The sequence below is a fragment of the Chiloscyllium plagiosum genome, unplaced genomic scaffold (genome assembly GCF_037043375.1).
Source record: "Chiloscyllium plagiosum isolate Xiang-an unplaced genomic scaffold, Cpla_swu_hap1 HiC_scaffold_43, whole genome shotgun sequence".
NCBI lineage: Eukaryota > Metazoa > Chordata > Chondrichthyes > Orectolobiformes > Hemiscylliidae > Chiloscyllium > Chiloscyllium plagiosum.
In genome coordinates, this window is record NW_028270181.1 from 24,745,185 (window position 1) to 24,761,579 (window position 16,395).

Consider the following 16,395-nt stretch of genomic DNA (forward strand, 5'->3'; position numbering starts at 1 on the left):
CCCTCACATCATCGCCGATGCCACACGCTCAGTGACTTCCGCCACCCCTACTGCCGTGTCTGCCACCACTTCCGCACCCACCAGCGCCACTCACCTGCATTCTGCTGATACGCCCCCCACAGACCCCACTGTCACTATCCCCACCCCCCAGAACCCCGAGGGGAACACTACCCCTGCTCATGACTCTACCCCCATTCCCCCCACCATCACACCCACTCCAGGTACTGGCTCCGACCCCACTCCCAGCTCTACACCCACACCAGCTCCCAGCTCCCAGCCCTGCTGAGTTTTCACCATCCCCCCAGACCTCCCCCTCACTGAGGACGAACGATCAGTCCTCAGCAAAGGACTCACCTTCATCCCCGTCCGTCCACGCATCAATGAATTTAATACACGCCGTGACATCGAACAGTTCTTCCGTCGCCTCCGCCTCCGAGCTTACTTTCACAATCAGGACTCCCGCCCACCTTCCGAGGACCCCTTCACCCACCTCCAACACACTGCATCCACCTGGACACCCCGCGCTGCCCTATTACCTGCCCTCGACCTCTTCATTTCCAACTGCCGCCGGGACATTAACCGCCTCAACCTGTCGACCCCCCTCCCCCACTCCAACCTCTCACCCTCACAACGCGCAGCCCTCCAATCCCTCTGCTCCAATCCTGACCTCACCATCAAGCCAGCGGACAAAGGGGGCGCAGTGGTAGTCTGGCGCACTGACCTCTACATCGCTGAAGCCAAACGCCAACTCGAGGACACCTCTTCCTACCGCCCCCTTGACCATGACCCCACCCCCCATCACCAAACCATCATCTCCCAGACCATACAGAACCTCATCACCTCAGGAGACCTCCCACCCACAGCTTCCAACCTCATAGTCCGGGAACCCCGCACTGCCCGGTTCTACTTCCTTCCCAAGATCCACAAGCCTGACCACCCTGGCCGACCCATTGTCTCAGCATGCTCCTGCCCCACTGAACTCATCTCGACCTACCTCGACACTGTCCTATCCCCCCTAGTCCAGGAACTCCCCACATACGCTCGAGACACCACCCACGCCCTCCACCTCCTCCAAGACTTCCGTTTCCCCGGCCCCCAACACCTCATCTTCACCATGGATATCCAATCCCTCTACACCTCCATCCGCCATGACCAGGGCCTCCAAGCCCTCCGTTTTTTCCTCTCCAGACGTTCCCAACAGTACCCCTCCACCGACACTCTCATTCGTTTGGCCGAACTGGTCCTCACCCTTAACAATTTCTCCTTTGAATCCTCCCACTTCCTCCAGACCAAAGGGGTAGCCATGGGCACACATATGGGCCCCAGCTATGCCTGTCTCTTGGTTGGCTACGTAGAGCAGTTGATCTTCCGTAATTACACCGGCACCACTCCCCACCTCTTCCTCCGCTACATTGATGACTGCATTGGCGCCACCTCGTGCTCCCGCGAGGAGGTTGAGCAATTCATCAACTTCACCAACACATTCCACCCTGACCTTAAATTTACCTGGACCATCTCTGACACCTCCCTCCCCTTCCTGGACCTCTCCATCTCCATCAGTGACGACCGACTTGACACTGACATCTTCTACAAACCCACCGACTCCCACAGCTACCTGGATTACACCTCTTCCCACCCTACCTCTTGCAAAAATGCCATCCCGTATTCCCAATTCCTCCGCCTCCGCCGTATCTGCTCCCAGGAGGAGCGGTTCCACCATAGAACACACCAGATGGCCTCCTTCTTTAGAGACCGCAATTTCCCTTCCCACGTGGTAAAAGATGCCCTCCAACGCATCTCATCCACATCCCGCACCTCCGCCCTCAGACCCAACCCCTCCAACCGCAACAAGGACAGAACGCCCCTGGTGCTCACCTTCCACCCTACCAACCTTCGCATAAACCAAATCATCCGCCGACATTTCCGCCACCTCCAAACAGACCCCACCACCAGGGATATATTTCCCTCCCCACCCCTCTCCGCCTTCCTCAAAGACCGTTCCCTCCGTGACTACCTGGTCAGGTCCACGCCCCCCTACGACCCACCCTCCCATCCTGGCACTTTCCCCTGCCACCGCAGGAACTGTAAAACCTGCGCCCACACCTCCTCCCTCACCTCTATCCAAGGCCCCAAAGGAACTTTCCACATCCATCAAAGTTTTACCTGCACATCCACTAATATCATCTATTGTATCCGTTGCTCCCGATGCGGTCTCCTCTACATTGGGGAGACTGGGCGCCTCCTAGCAGAGCGCTTTAGGGAACATCTCCAAGACACCCGCACCAATCAACCAAATCGCCCAGTGGCTCAACATTTCAACTCCCCCTCCCACTCTGCCGAGGATATGGAGGTGCTGGGCCTCCTCCACCGCCGCTCCCTCACCACCAGACGCCTGGAGGAAGAACGCCTCATCTTCCGCCTCGGAACACTTCAACCCCAGGGCATCAATGTGGATTTTAACAGTTTCCTCATTTCCCCTTCCCCCACCTCATCCTAGCTTCTAACCTCCAGAAACTCGATCCCCTGACCTGTCCGGACTTGTCCGACCTGCCCAGCTCCTTTTCCACCAGCCACTCCACCCTCTCCTCCCTGACCTATCACCTTCATCTCCTTCCCCACTGACCTATTGTACTCTATGCCACTCTCTCCCCACCCCCACCCTCCTCTAGCTTATCTCTCCACGCTTCAGGCTCTCTGCCTTTATTCCTGATGAAGGGCTTTTGCCCGAAACGTCGATTTTGCCTGTCCTCGGATGCTGCCTGAATTGCTGTGCTCTTCCAGCACCACTGATCCAGGGTTGGACCGAAGGGTCTGTTTCCATGCTGTACATCTCTATGACTCTATGACTCTATTTAATGTTTCTCCTTTCTCTTAATTTTAATTCTTTACATTCTTCCTTACACAAGGAGGAGGATAATGCTGAACCTTGATAAAACTCTGGTTAGGTTGCATCTACCAGAAAGATTCTAGGAACAGGGGATTTTAGTTATGAAGGTCAGGTTGGAGAAGCTGTGGTTGTTCGCAAGCTTGAACACTTGGCAAATGCTTGACACAAATGTGGTTCAGGGGAGATTTGATCAAGGTGTACGTGATTAATACAGATTCAGATCAGGTAGAAAAATAAAAAAAACTTTAGCTGATCGTAAATGAGATGTGGGGCACAGATGAAGGTTCTGGGCAAGAGATACATGGGGGTGATGCTAACCACTGAGCCACAGTGCCGCTCTATTTTTATAAGGTCAAGTTTTATCAAAGGGTAGGAGGCTCATGTGGATCATTGAGGAGCTGGTCTATTTCCAAGCTCTTAAGTTCTATGTAATGCCAGCTTCTAATACAGACTTGAGTGGCCTGCTCCCAAATGATCTTTAATAAGATTATGGTTGATCTTATTATTTCCCAGGGTTTGAACCCCTAACCCTTGAGCGTCAGGTCCTGGGCCTTTGAATTACTGCTGCAATGCTATCACCACTGCACTATCACCTCCCTACTTTTTCCATGGAACACCAGGAATTCTTGACACATCTCCTGTGTTTGCTTGAGAATCTCCAGCCAAGTACAAGTGCCACCTATTCCAGAGTCGAGTAGTTGCATCTCTGAACAGGTTGGTCAGGCAATATTAGGAGAATTGATAAGGTATAGTTGGTGCAGTTTTAGAGTTTGGCCCCAACCTCAAGGGTTCTCCAGTGAAGCAGGAGCTACATTTAGTTTTCGGTAGTTTTTAAATCGATCTATTCAGGCATGGTATGACTGAACCCAGGCCTCATGGCCCAGAGGTAGTGGCACTACCACTGCACCAAAAGAACCCTTGTAAGAATGGTAGGAAGAAGTTACCATACATTGTTTGGGAATTAAACCCAGAACTCCCATATGGCAGGTGAGACATCAAACCACCAACTGTCAGACTTCAGTTCACACCGAGATTTATCAGTCATTAACGTGAGGCTACCCAATGAATCCGAAGCAGTACCGCTTGTGGACTCTAGAGTGTGTCAGTGAGCAGTAAATTAGAGGTCCTCTTAAAACATGAAAACTCAGTAGACTTTCCCTGAACAACCTCATAAACTGCATCCTGAGACCTTACACTAGCACTTTGGAGAATGAGGCAGTATTTGCAACAGGACAATAATTGGCAATGCCCTCTTTCAATGCTGCACAGATTCCACTGGTTGGTGGTTGGGGGTGGGTGGGGGGGGGGCGCTAGTGTGGTGAGAAGTAAACCTTATTTGCTTATTTGGCCAAAAGCAAACTGTCTTAAGTTGGCAGGAAAAGTGAAAAGAGAAAGAAATCAACTGAGAACAGTTCTGCTGGGTAAAACTAAAAGTATGTAACTACTTAAAGGAGATTGACAACATTTACTAGAGTTTAGAAGAATGAGAAATAATCTTATTGAAACAAGATTCTGAGAGTCCCTGACAGAGTAGATGCTGCAAGAACGTTTCCCATCATGGGGGAATCAAGATGGAGATGAGGTGCACTTTATTCTCTGAATGTTGTTAAGTTTGTTGGAATTCTCATCCCCAGTGATCATTGAATATATTCAGAACTGAGTTAGACAGATATTTGATAAATAAGGAAGTTAAAGGTTTATTGGGGGTTAAAATAACTTCAAGCAGGCAGGTATCCCATAACTAAGTTATCTTTTATTTACACACATACAGTACATGGACTCTGACTAGCTTGCTTAGAACCAGTCTCTAAAATGAGATTATCTGAGGCTCAAAAAATTGAAGGGGAGGACTCTTGTTTATTTTTCCCCCTTATAAACCCCCACTCTACTGCCAAACAGCAGTAGTGCTTATTTTAATTCCCTGTTTATCATCTTTCCCCACACTACCACCTTACAGCCTGACAGCAGTAGTGCTCATTTTTCCCCAGCATCCATGTTGTGTGTGTGCAAGTGTCGGACACGGTGAAAAACAACAAGTGTTTAAATCTTTATTTATGTACCACCACCAGGAAGAAAGGAAATACCCGAGTGGCCGGTGACAAGCAGCGACCTTCACATCAAAGGGCAATGCTGTATGATCAAACAGTGAAGGGGCGGACTCTTGTTTATTTTTTTTTCTTTTTTTTTCTTTAGCAATTTTCAAATCCTCTCTGACAGCAGTTGAGGTTCCAGAGTGAAATAACTCCACAGAGGCCGATATCCTGCCACCAAGTCTCCCTTTATTACTCGTGGAGAATTGTAGCTGATCCAGCTCCCTCAGAGCCAGCTCTCAGACAGAACAGAATCTCTGACACTCCTGATTTTTTTTTTTCATAGCACCCAAATTGTATGTGTGCAGGTGTGGGACACAGTGAAAGACACAAGGTGCACAAATCTTTATTCGGTTTCCACCACCAGGAAGAAAGGAAACACCCGAATGGCCAGTGACAAGCAGTGCCCTTCACATCGAAGGGCAATGCTGTGTGATCGAACAGTGAAGGGGCGGACTCTTGTTTTTTTTATATATAGAGTGAACAGCACCTCTGACACACCTACTTTCTTTTTCTCTTACCCCCACACTACCGCCTAACTGCGGTAGTGTTTATCTTTTTCCCCAGCACCCATGTTGTGTGTGTGCAGGTGTGATACACAGTGAAAGACACAAAGTGCATGAATCTTTATTCAATTTCCACCACCAGGAAGATAGGAAAACACCCGAGTGCCAATCTCCTGTTTATAATTTTTCTTCTCCTTTTTTTTTAATTTAACCCCCACATTACCACCTAAGTGCGGTAGTGCTTATTTTTTCCCCAGCACCCATGTTGTGTGTGTGCAGGTGTGAGACACAGTGAGAGACGCAAGGTGCACGAATCTTTATTCAATTTCCACCACCAGGAAGATAGGAAAACACCCGAGTGGCCATTGACAAGCAGTGCCCTTCACATCAAAGGGCAGTGCTGTGTGATCAAACAGTGAAGGGGAGGGCAGGGATTAAATCAAAATAGAGTTGGAGGGAGAAATGATGCACTCCACTCCCTGCGGCGCCCACCTCTCCCTGAACAACTCCAGGGTGTTGGTGGACACCGCGTGCTCCTTCTCCAAGGACACCCGGGCCCTAACGTAACCGCGGAAGAGGGGCAGGCAGTCGTCCCTAACAACTCCCGGACTCTTGTTTAGATCAGTCATTCACTACTCACTGAATGGCCCAGGCTAATAGCCCAATCAAGGATCTCACTTGATGAGATCCAGCTGACTCTCATTCCAATCACTACAGGGGTGCAGCCAGGAAAGTGAAGTCAAGCAACAATCAGATCAGAGCCATAATCTTATTGAATGGCAGAGTTCACTTGATGGGCCAAATGGATTACAGCTGTTCCTGTTTATTATGTTCTTATGGCCGCATATGGGAAAACGTTTTGTGTTGTTTTTCAAATGATTTTAGTTCATCCTTCTACCTTGTTGGGCACATAATTCCATGCCCAACTTCAGCAGCTAACACAGTGAAGGTGGAGGGACTGTTGTGACAAGGATCTTGAATGCCGGTTTGGTAGTTGCCAAAGTGAAGGTGGTTCAACTCGATGCCTCTGTTTATCCCCATCTCCAGAATATACCGGATTTACAGCAGATTCCTTTGAACCTGAAACATCGGTAGGGGAGGTGCCGCCTTTGAAGCTAGAAGAGCAACTGCTTGGGTTCCTACCCCAGCCAAAGACCAATGATGGCATTGTGAATGTGGGTGAACTGCTTGCTAGGATGCGCCATCATGTTCTGGTTAACAGAGTCCGGGTGAGAACTGGCTCTTCTTCTTGCACTTCTAAACTTTTAAATGTTTCTCCCCATTGGATTTCCCCCTCCTCCACTCCCACGTTACCATTCCTCGAGTTGGAGGGTGAATCCCCATCCCCATCATGTATTTTCCCATTGACCAGAAATTCAACTGGATTTGCCACACTGGCTCCAATAGCAGGTCAGTGGCTGAGAATCCTGCAGCAGCAACTCACCTCCTGACTCCTCAAAGCCTGCCCACCATCTACTAAGCACAAGCCAGGAGTGTGATGGAATACTCCCACTTTCCTGAATGGTTACAACTCCAGTAAAACTCAAGAAGGTCAACACCACCCAGCCCACTCCATTCTCCATCCTCAAGATTCACTTGGTGGGGAGGGTAAGGAGGACAGTGGTGTATTCGTCCTCTCCCTGGACCAGTCATTAAGAGGCGCAGGGTAATGATCTGGCCAAATGGGTTCAGATGCCCATGCAACAGCTGGTGAACTAGCTTAGTTTGGGTGAACTAGCATGGTCGGCATGCACTGGTTGGACTAAAGAGTCTGTTTCCATGCTCTATGACTCTACAGCTATGACTCTGTGAATTTAAATTTAATTCATAAATCCTGAATTGAAATCTAGTCTCAGTAATGGTGACCAGTAAGCTGTCTTGGTTGTGATAAGTACCTATCTGGTTGACTAATGTCCTGAAGGGAAGAAAATCTGCTGTTCTTACCCGAGTGAGCAGTTGTATTCAAGGGCAATTAGAGATGGACAACAATTGCAGCCTAATCCAGCGAATCCTACATGCCATCATTAACATTCAGTAGCAGCAACATGTACCATCTGCACAATACACTGTAGACATTCACTAAGACTTCTTTGGTAGCCTCTTCCAAATCCATGACCATTTCCATCATGAAGGTTAGGGGCAGCAGATACATGGGAATACCATCACCTGGAAGTTCCCCTCCAAGCCACTTACCATCCTGACTTGGAAATACATCACCATTCCATCACTATTGTTGGGTCAAAAACCTGGAACGCCCTTCCTCAGGGCATTGTGGGCGTACCTATACCAAATAGATGGGAGCAGTTGAAGAAGAGAGCCCACCACCACCTTCTCAAGGGCAACAGAGATGGACAATTAATGCTGGCCTGGCTGTCAGCAATCCTCTCATCCAAAAAATTAGTCTAGAAAGACTCCACAGAGCAGTCCCCTTAAAACTAGTCTCTGGTGATCAGATTGTGCGTGTGTGTGTGTTAAAGGGTAAACCCACAAGGCAATATTCCCTACTTCATGCTGCATTAGCTAAAATATATTTCCCTTTCAGACGGTGGATTTCATTGAGGACTTTGACACTTTGCACAGTGGACGGATTCCCATCCCGACCTTTAGAAGGACCCTGAGTATGATTGGATTCAGCCCTGAACTAAACGATGCCCAATTCAGAGCTTTGGTGCAATGTTACGAAGATCCCAAGATGCCTGGCCATGTCATCTGGACTAACTTCACCAAGGACATTGATTCAGGTATGGAACCACTTGCTCAGTCACTAACCTGGAAAGCAGGAGTGAGAGACGTAACTGGAAACACCTTATTCATGGAAGTCTCTGTTGTCTTGTCTTTGCAATATACCAGAATAGGCCTCGTCAGAGGCTTATATCTCTTGTAACCACTGACACCGAACTGAAAAGTTGCCTCAGCCCTTTCTAAATAAATGCCACCTCTCTTTCCAGTGTTTACCATCCCTGAACTAGAGAAGATGCCCAACATCAAGGTCCCACCATTGGAGACCTACCAGTTGCCCAAGGTTGGCACAGTGGATGCAGACATCTTGGACCCCTCAGAGAGGGCTCAATTCAAGTCATTAGTTTGTCGCTTGAAAGAGCGAATCAACCACAGGCATCTCGAGACATACCCAGTTTTTCGGGATTTTGACAGGTATGTTGGTTCTCATTTTCCTTATTTGTTGAAAACGTATAAGTGGAAAGCCGTAAATTAACAAAGACCGAGGAAACATAGCAACAGGAGACCATTTAGCCTTTGTCTTGTTCTTTCAATCACCGATATCATGGCTGACATAATCTGTCTTTTTCCGATATCTCTTAATCCCTTTGACTAACAAAAATCTGATGGAAAATTAACCACTGACCTCCAATCAAGTGCTGTTCACAAAGAGAATTCTACATGTCCACCATTATTTGCATATTGAAGTGTTTCCTCGCAAAACAGGAATCAGAATACTCTTTGCTGGGTTGGAGTCATACCTGGCACATAAGAAGATGGTTGTTGTTGTTGGAAGTCAGTCATCTCAGTTCCAGGACATCTCTACAGGAGTTCCTCAGGCTCAACCATCTTCAGCTGCTTCATCCATGACCTTCTGTCCATCTTAAGGTCAGAAGTGGGCATGTTCACTGATAACTGCACAGTGGTCAGCATCATTCATAGAACATTACAATGCAGTACAAGCCCTTAAGCCCTCGATTTTGCACCAACCTGTGGAACCAATCTGAAGACCATCTAACTTACATTATTTCATTCTCATCCATATGTTTGTCCAATGACCTTAGAGTTGGCGAGTCTACTACTGTTGCAGGCAGGGCTTTCCACATCCCTACTACTCTCTGAGTAAAGAAATTACCTCTGACATCTGTCCTATATGTATCACCCCTCAATTTAAAGCTATGTCCCCTTGTGCTAGCCATCACCATCAGAGGAAAAAGATTCTCACTCTCCACCGTATCTAACCTTCTGATTATCTTATATGTCTCAATTAAGTCATCTCTCAACCTTCTTCTTTCTAACAGAAATAGCCTCAAGTCCCTCAGCCTTTCCTTGTAAGACCTTCCCTCCATGCCAGGCAACATCCTAGTAAATCTCTTCTGCACCATTTCCAAAGCTTCCACATCCTTCCTATAATCCAGTGACCAGAACTCTACGCAATACTCCAAGTGCAGCGGCACCAGTGTTTTGTACAGCTGCAACATGACTTCATGGCTGCAAAACTTGATCTCTCTACCAATAAAAGCTAATACACCGTACGTTTTCTTAACAACCCGATCAACCTGGGTGGCAAATTTCAGGGATCTATGCACATGGATACCGAGATCTCTCTGCTTATCTACACTGCCAAGTCAACATGGTTTTGTGAAGGATAGGTCATGCTTCACAAACCTTATTGAGTTCTTTGAGAAGGTGACCAACCAGGTGGATGAGGGTAAAGCGGTTTATGTGGTGAATATGGATATCTATAAAGCATTTGATAAAGTTCCCCTCAGTAGAATATTGCACAAAATATGGAGGCGTGGGATTGAGGATGATTTAGCCTTTTGGATCAAAGGTTGGCTAGCTGAAGGAAGACAGAGGGCAGTGGTTGATGGTAAATGTTCATCCTGGAATTCAGAATGTTACCATTAGCCCATTACTCTTTATTCCTGTTACTCCTTCCAAAGTGAATCAACTCAAACTTTTCCACATTAAATTCCATTTGCCACCTCTCAGCCCAGCTCTGCAGCTTATCTAACTAACCTGCAATCCTTCGGCACTATCCACAACTCTACCGCCTTTAGTGTCATCTACAAATTTACTAACCCATCCATCTACACCCTCATCCAGGTCATTTATAAAAATGACAAACAGCAATAGCCCCAAAACAGATCCTTGCGGTACACCAGTAGTAACTGAATTCCAGGATGAACATTTACCATCAACCACTGCCCTCTGTCTTCCTTCAGCTAGCCAACTTTTGATCCAAAAGGCTAAATCATCCTCAATCCCAAGCCTCCATATTTTGAGCAATATTCTACTGAGGGGAACTTTATCAAATGCTTTATAGATATCCATATACACCACATAAACCGCTTTACCCTCATCCACCTGGTTGGTCTCCTTCTCAAAGAACTCAATAAGGTTTGTGAAGCATGACCTATCCTTCACAAAACCATGTTGACTATCCCTAATAAACGCATTCCTTTCTAGATGATTATAAATCCTATCTCTTATTACCCTTTCCAATACTTTACCCACAACCGAAGTAAGGCTCACTGGTCTCTAATTACCAGGGTTGTCTCTACTCCCCTTCTTGTACAAGGGGACAACATTTGCTATCCTCCAGTTTTCTGGCATTATTCCTGTAGACAATGATGACATAAAGATCAAAGCCAAAAGCTCTACAATCTCCTCCCTAGTTTCCCATAAAATCCTAGGATAAATCCCATCCGGCCCAGGGGACTTATCTATTTTCACACTTTGTGGAATCGCTAACACTTCTTCTTTGTGAACCTCAATCCCGTCTGGTCTAGTTGCCTGTTCTCTTCAACAACATTGTCTTTTTCCAGTGTGAATACTGACAAAAAATATTCATTCAGCATTTCTCCTATCTCCTTGGACTGCACGCACATCTTTCCATTGCTATCCTTGGTTGGCCCTAATCTTACTCTAGTCATTCTTTTATTTCTGATATACTATTAGAAAGCTTTAGGGTTTTCCTTGATTCCATCTGCCAACAACTTCTCATGCCCCTCCTGGCCCTCCCTTTCGGTCTTTCCTGGCTAACTTGTAACTCTCAAGCCCCCTAACTGAGCCTTCACATCTCATCCTAACATAAGCCTTCTTTTTCCTCTTGACAAGATATTCATCGTCTTTGGTAAACCACAGCTCCCTCGTTCGACTACTTCCTCCCTGCCTGACAGGTACATACTTATCAAGGACCTGCAATAGCTGTGCCATGAATAAGCTTCACAGTTCAATTGTGCCCAACCCCTGCAGTTTCCTTCCCCATCCTCTGCATCCTACATCTTGCCTAATTGCATTATAATTGCCTTTCTCCCAGCTATAACTCTTGCCCTGCAGTATATACCAATCCCTTTCCATCACTAAAATAAACCTAACCAAATTGTGGTCACTATCATCAAAGTGCTTACCTACCTCAAATCTAACACCTGGCCAGGTTTATTACCCAGTACCAAATCCAATTTGGCCTCGCCCCTTGTTGGCCTGTCTGCATACTGTGTCAGGAAACCCTCCTGCACACATTGGACAAAAACTGACCCATCTAAAGTATTCGAACTATAGTATATCCAGTCAATATTTGGAAAGTTAAAGCCCCTATAACAACCATGTTCCTCTCGCTTCTATCCAGAACCATCTTTGCTATCTTTTCCTCTACATCACTGGAACTATTCAGAGGCCTATAGAAAACTCCCAAAAGGGTGACCTCTCCTTTCTTGTTTCTAACCTCAGCCCATACTATCTCAGTAGACAAGTCCTCAAACATCCTTTCTGCCACCATAATCCTTGACTAACAATGCCACACCTCCCCCTCTTTTACCATCTTCTCTGTTCTTATTGAAACATCTACATCCCAGAACCTGCAACAACCATTCCTGTTCATACTCAATCCATGTCTCATGGCCACAACATCAAAGTCCCAGATGCTGAAGCAGTCCATGTCCAAATAATTGACACCACATCCACAAGCACTCAATCCTTCCACCAGCAGCACTCAGTAGCAACATTTTTATCTACAAGATGCACTGCAGAAATCCACCAAGATCCTTAGACGGCACCTTCCAAACCCACAACCACTTCCATCTAGAAAGACAAGGGCAGCAGATGCATGGGAACACCACTCCCTGCAAGTTCCCCTCCAAGGCATTCATTGTCCTGCCTTGGAAATATATCGCTGTTCCTTCAGTGTCATTGGGTCAAAATCCCGGAACTCCCTCGATACCATCACCTTGACTGCACCTGCAACAAATATTGTTCAAAGAAGCAGCTCACCATCAGCTTCTCATTGGTAGTTAGAGATGGGAAATAAAAGATGTTTTTGCCAGAGATGCCAACATCCCTGAATGCTAGAACTTCTCACTGTACTCCAGTTCTAGGCTGACCAAACGTTTATGGAGCTATACAGTAACTTCTACCTCATTGTATTATGCTCCCTAAGATAAAATGGTCAGCATTTCATTGGCATTTTTGAATACTTCCCATATTTTCTGATCAAAGAGACTCCAAGGTCTCTTTGGACCTCCATTGCTTCCGAACTTTCTCCATTTAAATTGTTCCATACTTCCTCAGTCCAAAGTGAACTGAATTGAATTTATTGTCACGTGATATTGTGAAAAGCTTTGTCTTGCGAGCAATACAGGCAGATCACATAATTAAATTGCACAGATAGTAAATAATAGGTAAACAGCGGCAAAACAAAAACACAGGTACAAATGAATGCTAAGAGTTTGTGAGACCATTCGGTATTCTAACAACAGTAGGATAGAAACTGGCTGGTGCGTATGTTCAGGCTTCTGTACCTTTTCTCCAATGGTAGAGATTGTAGAAAAGCATTGCCATTCTTTGAGAGTGCTGGCAGCCTTTCCTTGACAGCGAGCCTAGTAGATGGGTTCTATAGATGGGAGGTTGGCTTTTGTGATTGTCCGGGCCGAGTTCACCACTCTCTGTAACCGTCTCCGACCTTGAATGGTACAGTTGTCATACCAGGTAGTGATACATCCAGACAGAGGTGGATGGCCTTACATTTGCTCAGATCAAAATCTGTTTTGGACAGTTTTGCCTACTCACTTCATCTATTATTAACACTCTTGCAATTTTAAGCTTCCCCACAAAAGGGTATATTTGTGTCAGCAGCAACATTGGCTATAAGGCTTTCCATCCCACCCTCCGCATTGTTGATAAATGTGGTGAATAGTCAAATCTCTAACACAGATCCTTGTCAGATATCATTGATCCCTCATCCAGTCAATTAGAGTGCCTATTGTCTCTACATTCCCCCCTTCCTTCTTCTTTACCCCCGCTCTACTGCCTAACTGCAGTAGTGCTTATATTTTCCCCAGCATCCATGTTGTCTGTGTGTGCAGGTGTGAGACACAGTGAAAGACAACAGTGTACCGATCTTTATTCAATTTCCACCACCAGTAAGAAAGGAAACACCCAAGTGGTCAGTGACAAGCATTTTCCTTCTCAGAGGGCAATGCTGTGTGATCAAACAGTGAAGGGGATGGCAGGGATTAACTCAAAACTATTCTCTCAACTCTCTGTCTGTTGTCAGTCAGCATATTACTGAAACAGATTGATAATTTGCCTTTAGTTTAATGAGCTTCTACTTTAGCTGGCAGTCACTTGGAGGGGTTCTATCCAAGGTCATCTGTTGGAGTAGCATCGAGAGGTATTCCACTGTCTATTATTTCAGTCACTTCCTCAATCAAGCTCAGCAGCCAGGATCTACCTTTTAGAGATCCATGCTGGCTTTCTCTGCTGAGCTGATGATCAATGATTATCTCTACCCTCACTGAAGTGAGTACTGACAACAATGTCCAAGTGGCACAAAATGGCATCATTTGCAGATGGTAAGCTACACAATGGGATGATTCTTGGCAAAGGGACCCCTCCACACAGATTGGGGAAATCAAATATTCCATAGACTCATGGAGAATAACAGCATGGAAAGAGACCATTCAGCCCATCGTGTGAATCAAGATCTGACAGCTCTGAGAGTCTCTATGCCTGTCATCCTTATCTACTCTAATCCCATCACTCAGTTTTTGGTCCCTGATCTTATATGCTGTGGCATTTTCATGTAAATAAATATTAAATATTGTAATGGCTCTTGCCTTGTATCACCCTGATTCCAGATAATTTTGATGCTTCTTAGCTCATTCACTCAAGTACAAATGTTTAACAGGATGTAATTTCTGGGAGAACGCCCCTTCAGATGTTTATGCTCCCATTTCCCCTCCCACATGACACACCGATACATGATCCTTTTTCAGTTTTCCCAGTACTTGCTGAGCACAGGCAAGTTGTACTCTCGGTTCTCTTTCAGAGGTTTGCTTCCAAGGACTGGAGCCCAAAATCTTCACTGACACCTCAGTGCTGTCCTGAGGGTGTGCTGGATGGTAAGAGGCCTAGTTTGTGAAGTTGAGCCTCAATATGCTGTCTCAGGTGACATAAAGAATCCGCAGCATACTTGAGTTCAAAGAAGGATGGGAGTTCTCCATCGCCTCTGGTCAAATATTTGGCCTCAAACCAATATCATTAAAAAACCATTCAAATAAAAGCAAAATACTGAAAATCTGAGAATGCTGGAGAAACTCAGCAGGTCTAGCAGCATGTAGGGGAGAGAAACAGAGTTAATGTTTAGAGTCCAATATATCTCTGGACAAAAAACATTCATAGTATGAGGATGTCACTAGTTAGGCCAGCATTTATTGCTCATCCCTAATTGCCCCGAGGGTAGTTAACAGTCAACCACATTGGAGTCATATGTAAGCCGGACCAGGTCATAGAGTCATAGAGATGTACAGCATGGAAGCAGACCCTTCAGTCCAATTTGTCCATGCCGACCAGATATTCCAACCCAATCTAGTCCCACCTGCCAGCACTTGGCCCATATCCCTCCAAATCCTTCCTATTCATATACCCATCCAAATGCCTTTTAAATGTTGCAATTGTAATAGCCTCTATCACCTCCTCTGGCAGCTCATTCCATACATGTACCACCTTCTGCATGAAAAAGTTGCCCCTTAGGTCTCTTTTATATCTTTCCCCTCTCACCCTAAACCTATGCCCTCTAGTTCTGGACTCCCCCACCCCAGGGAAAAGATTTTGTCTATTTATCCTATCCGTGCCCCTCATGATTTTATAAACCTCTATAAGGTCACCCCTTAGTCTCCGATACTCCAGGGAAAATAGCCATAGCCTATTCAGCCTCTCCCTATAGCTCAAATCCTCCAACCCTGGCAACATCCTTGTAAATCTTTTCTGAACCCTTTCAAGTTTCACAACATCTTTCCGATACTTGCAATATGTTGCAATATGTTGCAACAGCGGCCTAACTAATGTCCTGTACAGCTGCAATATGACCTCCCAAATCCTGTACTCAATACTCTGACCAATAAAGGAAAGCATACCAAATGCCTTCATCATAAGTATAATAATTCCTTCTCTAAAGGGCATTAACAAACCAGATGGGTTTTTCATGACAATTGACATACAATTATCATTAGACTCTTAATTCCAAACTTCTATTGCTTTCAAATTTCACCATTTGCCAAGGTAGGATTTGAACCATCACATTCCCCTGTTGTTCTTCAGAACAGAACACATTTGAAATGTCAACTCTGTTTCTCTCTCTCTCTCCACAGATGCTACTCGACCTGCTGAATTTCTCCAGCATCGTGTGTTTACTATTGCTAATACTCAGATGGCCAGGTCATTATTTCACTGCCATTTGTGGGAACTTGCTGTGAGCAAATTGGCTGCAACATTTCTTGCATTACAACAGTGATTCCACTCCAACAGCAGTGAAGGACCTTAAGAAATCCTGAGAACTTCCAAGATTGAACCTTTGACTGACTGCTGTCTGTGTGAATTCTATCCCCATCTTACAAGCCGAGTGTTGCCTGCTGTAAGTGGGCTCCTGATGGTGAGGCTTCTTTTCAAGCTACCTCTTTGTGGGAAATACTTTTTTCCAAAGGAGACTTTGTTCTGATAGGGTTGTCTGAGACTGCAAGGGTATGGAAACTTTGCCTGAGATCTGGCCTCCTCATACAGTTATGCTCATGCCAATGCCAAGTAGCAGTTGGCACTCCCACACTCTTTATATACAGAATAAAAGGCAGTCAATCCCATTTTACACACCTGCAGACAACTGGTTTCTAAGCAGAAGTGTTGGGCTCAAAACAAT

At 45.9% G+C, this 16,395-nt stretch overlaps 1 protein-coding gene across 1 annotated transcript in view; it reads left to right on the top strand.

Moving 5' to 3' along the window:
- The window catches only part of LOC148137455 (uncharacterized), a 69,351-nt gene that overhangs the window by 34,967 nt on the left and 17,989 nt on the right, over positions 1 to 16,395 (top strand). The window contains exons 8-10 of the mRNA XM_087982385.1: positions 6,531 to 6,712; positions 8,026 to 8,224; positions 8,432 to 8,636. Coding sequence (XP_087838511.1) covers positions 6,531 to 6,712; positions 8,026 to 8,224; positions 8,432 to 8,636 — 586 coding nt within the window. The remainder of the gene's footprint in view (positions 1 to 6,530; positions 6,713 to 8,025; positions 8,225 to 8,431; positions 8,637 to 16,395) is intronic.